This window comes from Mirounga angustirostris, unplaced genomic scaffold (genome assembly GCF_029215605.1).
Source record: "Mirounga angustirostris isolate CCGP_5_RB_7025 unplaced genomic scaffold, mMirAng1.0.hap1 SCAF_6, whole genome shotgun sequence".
NCBI classification, from domain to species: Eukaryota; Metazoa; Chordata; class Mammalia; order Carnivora; family Phocidae; genus Mirounga; species Mirounga angustirostris.
The window spans coordinates 91,801,711-91,810,533 of NW_026991714.1; the positions used below are offsets into that span (position 1 = coordinate 91,801,711).

Here is an 8,823-nt window from a genome sequence, read left to right on the forward strand (position 1 = left end):
TCTTCCACAGACAAAACCCAATCTGCTTATTGAATACAGACCACAAGAAATCAGCTGATGGAGTTCAGCGCTGGGATGGGGACGCCTCTGAGGTTTTGCTTCCTCCTGTGCAGGTAGAAGCATGAATAGTACCTCCAGGGCTCTAGTGAGGACTGAATAAGGTAATGTGGGCAATGTACCTTCCTGGTTCAATAAATGTGAGCACTCACGGGATGTTAGGAATTGTTTTTGTGATTTAGTATAACTAGTTGTTGCCTTAGACAAGTGATAGAGCCTTGCTGGGCAGCAGTGGCCTCATCATAAAATGGTAATAGAGAGAAAAACTATCTCCTAGGGTCGTCATGAGGATCGCTGACATAATGGATGTAAAGCAGGCTTGGAGCGTTGTCAGTACCCAGTAACTGATAACTGTTTCCACCCCCCTTGTCACCATCATCATCACCTTCATCATCATGCTCATCACTACTATTAACGGGCTGTCAGGAAATGACACAGCCAATTTATTAGGAGGCTATTCGAGGCAGATTAAAACAAGTGTGTGAGACGGGAGGCTCAATCAGGGACATAAGAAAGCAAAGGAATAATGAAGGACCTGACCAGGGCTAGCAGCAACACTGATGGTAGAGAGGACTATTTTCCCCTAAGGAATCCTAATTTTTATTCTAATAAGCATACAACATTATGTCAGTTGTACACCCGCTGTCTTTTTGAAATCAGTCGGACAAACTGAAGATAAAATACAACACCCTTCCCTAAATGACTACCCTAGGTTTGTATTCAGAGAAAAGAAACCAAATCAGTCCCCACCCTGGCATTTTATATTAACAATTTGTATGTGCTTAATATTACTTCAATGTGACTTTCAAGTTCAATTTTTGATACCTGCATATAAAAACCCCTATTTTATTTAAAAACTAAACAGTGGTTTTCTTTAACAAAATAACTAATATCCCCTAGATCTAACTCTCCTGACATCAGTACTCCAGAGAAACTTCTGGAGTAATGAGGGACATGCACCTGGGGAGAAGAAACCTTGAGGGAAAGGTGAATTTTCCATTGTTGGAAAAGAAGTTAAACTCTTCAGATCTGTCCTGATGCTGTATGCAAATAATGGCACTGCATGAGAAGGAGAAATGCATGAAATTCAGAAGGAAGGATATATTTATACGGGCTCACGGGAGCTGCCCACACCAATGTGCACTTTGTTTTTCTCCCTGTCAAGTACAAGAAGTTACAAAATATTAGAACCTTAATTTTTAGTTCTAAATGTCTCCGTTGAACATACTCTTGGAAAAAGCATGGACATCACTTAATGGTTCAGTTTCTTGGGGGTCCCATTCTAAATACAGACATAATTATTGCTTTGATCCCAAGTCCATTGTGAAATAAAAGAAGAAAATACAACTTTTTCTTAGGAGTGAAGCACAGTACTAATTCAAGTTAAGATAAGACTCTTCTTCTTAAACCATGACTCAGATAACTAAAAACAAAGTCATTTACTAATAACATTCAATGTGTGCTTCCAAAAAAGATGCAAACCTCAGTCATCCTTGTGCGTTGAGTTCAAGGCTCAGGATATAAAACACACACAAACAAAATGTGAAGACAATGAATATTATAAAACTCTGGATACACACTGCAGACAGGGCTGACAAATCCAATGCACAGTGGAAAGTGTTCCTAGAATAACTTAAAAGATAAACAGAGATTTCAAGAAATCTGGATAGCAAGTGTGAACAATGAGAGAAATAGTCTATCTGCTGGGAGATTTTCCATTGCCCAAGTTGGTCATATGGAAATCATAGGGTCTCCTTCTAAATCCCTCCATTTCATCCTCCCTGACATCCAAAAAGATAAGCAGGAGAAGAGCGCTTTTATTTCCCAACTTTCTCACTGGTATTTTCATAAGCAATTTTGATGAAGGAAGATACATATTGTCAAACACTACAGAATGACAAAGATTCTCCTACACTACCCAAGACTTGTTCAAGGTTAGGCTTCATACAGTTTCTGTCAAGTCTAGGTTTCCACTTCTGCTATTGTACCTTCTAAATACAATTGAGTATTCAAAACAGATTTCATTGAGTTGTGTTTTTTGGGGGGGTGGGGGTGGGTTTGTTGTTGTTGTTGTTGTTTACAAAATTACTTTGAATTTGAAATCAGTTTAGGATAGAATCTCTTCTGATTCCTAATTTGTCTTTCCTGTTTTTAGTTGGGAGCCACCCAGACATTGCCTAACACATGGTGTTTCAAATGAGATATGGTAACAATATAAAACTTAGAAGGAATTTTTCACTTGGAGCAAGGACATGGGGAAGAGTAGAGACCAGGAAAAAGAGGAAAGAAAGGCAGTTTTATCTGTCTTCTGGGGGGTATGTCAGAAATGTCCCAGGGCACACTTGGCCCTTCTCTCTTTTTTTCATTGTCCTGGCTCTTCCCACACTGGCTCCTTCTCCTCTCTAAATAGATTCAGCTCAGATGTCCCCTCCCCGGCGAGGCCTCTCGGACCACCCAGTGGAGTCTTCTCCCTGTTCCTTCATCCATCTGTAACTGCTACCTCTGAGTCCTCCAGAGTTCAGATCACTCATTTGTTACTTTTTAGCTCACTTGTTTCTTACTGACTTCTTTATTTGCTGAGTCCCTGGACTAAAATGGGAGTTTCTTCAGGGCGGGATTTTACCTGTTTTATTCACCTCCATATTCTTGACACTCAAACAGTGTCTAATACCTATTAGCTGTTCCACATATGTTTGTTGAATGAAGACTGATAAGACTGTGTGCTTCCTCTAGAGATATCTGCTCAAGGTTTCCTACACTCACCTCCCTCAGGATGTCCTTTAACTACACAGCCTTTGCACTCCTGTCTCTTACCCATTTCTCCTGCTCCAGCTCAAATGCCATGATGGCCCTTCTCCCTATCCAACCCACCCCCATACACATCATCACATCCTTTCTCCTCTAAACTGTTGGACTCTTGATATCCCTGCTACTTCAATTGACAGCTCATAGCTCTGTGCCTCAGTTTCCTCATCTAAAAATGGGGGAAAACAGAGAAACAGAAAATCATTGCAGCTGCTGTCAGGAGCACATGGAATAATCTCTGTAGGACACTTGGAAGAGCCTGGGCATCAACAAATGCTAAATATTCATAATTATTCCCATATATTCGAACACTTAATCAGAATGCTACCTTTCATTTTAAAATCTCAAATATGTTTGTTTTCTGTTTCTTCTGCCTGTTCACACAGCATCTAGCATAGTATCACATGTACTTATTGGGTAATTCAACAAATAAACATTTGATTAAGCTCAATGAAGGAAAAAGGAAAGAGATATAATGAAGAAAGTTGACCAAGTAAGTGAGGTATTTTATTAGCTCAATTATATTTACCTTATATTCTTGAAATTCTGATGAGGAAAGCTCAGTGCTTAAAATTCAGTACTTTCGCCAATAAATTCAACTTAGATCTCTATTTATTCTCAGATACCACCTGCTTTCAAGTGAACAGTCTTCAAACTTGTCACAATCTTGGTCATTTTTCTAACCCTGAGGACTATTTTATCAGTATTGGCAAATAAACAACAGAAACACTGTCTTGTGTTTGACTTTACCTAAATGGTAATTCATAGATCTATTGGGTTGTTACCTGGACAAAAGAAAATAAAATCAAGAAACAATAAAGCAAGTGATACTCATCTCCATCTTACAGGAGTGTAAGTGAAATGTGCACGTGAAATTAATAAATACCAGGTAAAAAGGAGCCAATTCCACCAGCACACATTCATTGGGCTTAACAAGGCATCTGTTGTTGGCTTACCCTCTCTATCCTATAGGATTCCAACAAATTAAACTTCTCCAACTGCATTTTATTAGTGGTGATGTAATGTTGCTGTCGCTGGACCGCTGAGCTCAGCAGCAGCACTAGTTCTATGTTTCCTTTCCAAAGGATAGCTAAAGAAACATTCTTTTGACAAGTGTAATATGTTTGCTATGTTTTAGGAAATTTTTTTCACATTTTCCTCTATAGGTCAATGTATCATTCCAAGGTATCATTCCACTGATTTATGTGGGGCCAGGTGCAAATGTTGGTAAAAAGCACAATGTTCAAAGTAGACCAGACTAGTCTAAAGGAGGCTCATGGATCTGATGTTCTGGAAAAGAAATTTTCACCTCCTGTGTGTACGGAGTTTGATCTACCATTCAGGCAGTATTTCATTGGTTGATTGATTTAAAATATGGGAAGGTTGCACCTTCTTCTTCTTCTTAACTTGTAAATGGATAATGTATTCAACTGATACAAAGGATAATTCTTAGACAAGTCCTTTAAAAAATTAGCCCATAATATACATAATTCTGTAACTTTATTCTCCTGACAACATATCACAGAGATCCTTTGAGGTCAATAGCTAAACTCTGGTGCATTATTTTTAATACCAACAAAATATATACAATATGGGTATATTATAATTTTTCAATCAGTCTGTTGATGGATAATCAGATTGTTTTTAGCTTTATTTTTTACTTACAAGATGGAAATTAATATTTTTGTATATATGCCTTTACATATGACCACCTTGGGTTCTATAGTTTCCAAAATATAAGACCAATGGATCAAAAGATACATAATATATTGATCTGCATATAGCTCTATATATTGACATTCCTAGAGAGATGTCTAGATACGGTCATAGTATTTACTTAGCTTTTTTTTAAATTTCATCAGTCTTGATTTCCTGATGGAAACTGTTTTTTTTAACACTCAAAAATAACAAAAAATCATGCCTTGCCTTACTCAGAAAACTTCAACCCAGAAATGAAATATGTCCCAAATCAAATACTTTTTAATTTTTACCATGTTATATCAGGGATAATTTTCTATATTTTTTCAGCATCCCATCTTCTGACCTTTTTTCCCCCTCAAACTTATGACAGAATAGCGTGTGAGTTTTGTCCACCACAAAAATGACCACATTTGCAGGCTCAGTAGAACAAAGCATTTAGTAATATCAGTAGAACAAAGCTTCATTAATCAACTTTCTATTTAGATCATTTACAAAGACTCATTTGTTCCTGAAATTTTACAAGCCAAATCCACTATTTTCTTTGCTTATTTTCAAATATTAGTCTAGATATCGAGCCAGCACAATTTTTTCAATAAATGCTAAAATGCACAGTACACATCATGGCCTGTTCTGAAATAAAGGTGAGAAAGTTTTTTCTACTTTTTGATTCTGAGCCAATGGTTTATTGGCCAGTCCCTCAAGTGAAGTTGTTGGACTTGTATAGACAGAAAAATGTGTCCAATTGACACATAATATTTTTTTTAAGATTTTTTATTTATTTATTTGAGACAGAGAGAATGAGAGACAGAGAACATGAGAGGGAAGAGGGTCAGAGGGAGAAGCAGACTCCCTGCCGAGCAGGGAGCCTGATGCGGGACTCGATCCGGGACTCCAGGATCATGACCTGAGCCGAAGGCAGTCGCTTAACCAACTGAGCCACCCAGGCGCCCGACACATAATATTTTTTAATAAGAAGAAAAAAAGAGAAAAAATCCTGGGATCTAAAAAAAAAATTCCTTTTTAATTCATCAACCATGAAATATATTATTTCATTTAATTTATAACAACCGATAAGTATTTATAGATGAGGAAAACGAGGGTCAGAGAGGTTAAGTAACTTGCTCAATGCCTCAGAGCAAATAAGTATTTCTCCATTGCTCCATTTTCCTTCTGATTTTGAGACCACACTCTATACACGAATACATCCCCAGTACCCTATTTAACATTGATCACGCATTTTTGCCCCAGTCTTTTATCCTCTCATAGTTGTAAGTTACATACCAGTTAGAACCAGCTACCAATGATGGTATAGACCTGAAGGTAAAGTTTCAACTGGCTACAATATTTCTACATAACTGGAGGGGAATTTTGACTTAACATGAATGAAGGCCTCTGGTCTACTCTTGGAACATGAGGGAGGATATTTTGGGGCCCAGTGGGTTGGTCCCCCTTTTAAGGTTGACCTTTCTCCCAGAAGCTGTGCTGGTTGGTGACAGGACTACCTTCCATGGAGCACTTTTCAGCCTCAGACCTCATGCTCCTGTTACTGAAGATATTTTCTACCCTAGCATCTTAAAGCTATTCCGTAAAAATGAAATAAATCTCATACGACCTGCTGGATGAACATTTTTCTCCCCTTCTGTTTCTTTAACTCTAAGGCTTATTGGGGAAGCTAATGCCATTTTTCTTTGAGGTTTTGAAAAGGCACATTGGAAAGTACTTCAAATCTTTACTGCTTAATAAGCTGATCATAGGGTGGGGGAGGAGCTATAATAGTCCCATCCTTATTGTATTACATTAGGATTCTACCTGATAATTCTAGTAATTTTTTCACTGATATTTCTAGTAATTTTTCAACAATGGAAAATTTAAGCGAGATTCACATCATCTTAAGAGACACAACAACACATTCTCACCCTTGGACTGTCATGAGATACACAGCCTTTTGCAGTTTAGTATGTAAAACTGTAGAGAGGGGTTTTCCCCCCTTAACATGGTGGCTTACTATAATGCCATTGTGTATGTAATTCTTTGACTTGACTAATGGTGTTTCTTCTAGCATTAGGTATTTTTAAAAGTATTGACATATATGAAAATATTGCCTTACTTTTTTTTTTACTAATGTATAGCATACATTTTACTGGATTTTTATATGACCATAGTTTTACTGTTTTTAAAAATTAATACAGGAAGAGGCCTAGCTTGGAGAAGTTTGGATGAAAATCTACTGGGAGTGGAGGGTTGGAGGTAGAAACTCTTTGTAAATGGCAAGAGAATCTTTTTCTCAACTCTTCTATTGTCACTCAAGTTTTCAGGGAGGAAATAAAATATCACACAGAACCTGTAGTTCTTGCAGGTTGATGTTAAGTTTGAACCCTCCTTGCTGGTCCCTCCACCAGCGTGGCAACCCTTCTTTGACAAGAAGAACTTCCATTAACCAAGCTCCGAAGGAACCAACCTGGGGCACCTGAAGCTGGTGCCATATGTCAGGGCGCCAGGCTGAAGGGAGCGGGGCGGCACAGAAGTGCTTCGAGGGGCTTCTCGTCCTGGGAGACTGTTCTATGCACACAAGCTCTTATAGAAGTCGCTTGTACCCAGCGAAACGCATCCCCACACCTGCATGCACAGAATAACGAGTGCACACCCACACACCCCAAGTTCAGAAAGCAGGGCACATGGACATCCCCTTGGCCCCATGACTCGCCTGCTCTGGAGCACCTTCTGCAGAGCAGGCAAGCGCTTCCCTTCTTTATTCAAATCTTCCAAGTTGCTGGGACTGGGTGACAGTGGGCAGCGACTGAGCCTTCCCTGTGTTGCCCTGGGACAGGCAGGACCCTAAGGCACTCCGGCATGTCCCAGAGATGCGCAAGCATCTCGCGCTTCTTGGAAGCTCCGGGCGAGGACAAAGAGGGTCCGGATCCGAGTAAAGAATGGGCGGACTGCGGGGGAGATGAGCTCTTGGGCTGCTGGCGAGTGCCATAGGGAACAGTGCCCAGGGACTCCGCGCGCCCTCCCTTTCCCGGGGTGCGCTCACCATTTGTAGCCTCTCCCGCGCTTGAACTTGAGGGTGAGCCCAGTCTCCAGAAAAAGCAAGAGGTTGAGCAGCGCGAGCAGCCAGTACCGCGGCTCCTTCTTCACCTCGGTCACTCGCCAGACCCCAATCAGAGAGTGCAGCACGAACAGCAGCCGGGTGGCCAGGGCGTTGAGCAGGACCAGTCCCTCCATGCCGGCCCGCGCGCTCTGCCCGCCGCCCCCCGCCCCCCGCCTGCGCCCCGCGGGCCCCCTCGGGAGCCCCGGAGCCCGCCCGTGGGCGGGAACGTGACAGCCCGAGACCCGCTGCTGCTGCCGTCCCTCCTCAGCCTCCCGAGCCCGGGAGAACAGGAGACAGCGGCTCGCCCCTCCCCCAGACTTCCTGACAACTCTCCCAGAGGCGAGAATCTAAACCCAACCTGTCTAGACTGCTGGGCTTTCCAGGGAGTCTGGGGCTGCGCCTCCGGGGGCTCCAGGGCGTTATTCCCCTGCGCTGCCCACTTCCCTCTCAATTCCGGGAGCCAGGCTCCATCCCTGCAATCTACCCCATCCCATCCCCGCAGGATGTCCTCCAAAACTTCCCGACTCCGAGGGATGGGGTGGAGTGAGGGTCGAGGTGCTACATAGCCTGAAAGGGGGGAGGAGGACGCATCTGTGGCATCTCCTCCCTGGCTTTTCCCCCGAAGTAGTTTAATTCACTCACACTTCTTACGGGAACAAGCTGTCATAGTGACTCTAAGCTGGAACGGAGGAGGGCCAAAGAATCCGCTGTCCAAGCAGTTTTAGAAACGCTGTTCCTGCGCAGTGTGAAGAATGAAAACTTCACAGGACTAGAGGAAATCCGATGGGGCTTACTGAGAGCGGTCCCTGCGCCTCATTAAGCGAGGGGGTAGCCCCGGTCACTTCCACTCTTTGGTCATGGGGTTATCAAAGCAAAGGGATGTTCTTTATGATGTCGTCCCTACTCTCAACCCCCCCGCCCCCCCACAAGCATTTCATGAGGTGAAAAAATCCAGTTGCTTAGAAGCTCAGTTATTTCGGATACTGTTATCAGGAAGGTTTCTTTTTCCCTGTGGGTGTGCATTCTTCCATATCTTAAAGGAACCCGAGCAGTGATTTCCTGGGACAGCTTACCATAGTGCTTTTCCTTGTGGGGTGATGGCATAGTGACCAGTGACCTCACACTATTCAGTGATACTCAAGAGCACAGTGCACCAGTGCAATGGGGGA

General features: G+C 42.1%; 1 protein-coding gene across 1 annotated transcript in view; it reads right to left on the bottom strand.

Annotated features, from left to right (window-relative positions):
- The window catches only part of TMEM26 (transmembrane protein 26), a 43,334-nt gene extending 35,001 nt beyond the window's left edge, over positions 1-8,333 (bottom strand). Inside the window, exon 1 of the mRNA XM_045877908.3 lies at positions 7,598-8,333. Coding sequence (XP_045733864.1) covers positions 7,598-7,788 — 191 coding nt within the window. The 5' untranslated portion in view covers positions 7,789-8,333. The remainder of the gene's footprint in view (positions 1-7,597) is intronic.
- Positions 8,334-8,823: the final 490 nt, after the last annotated feature.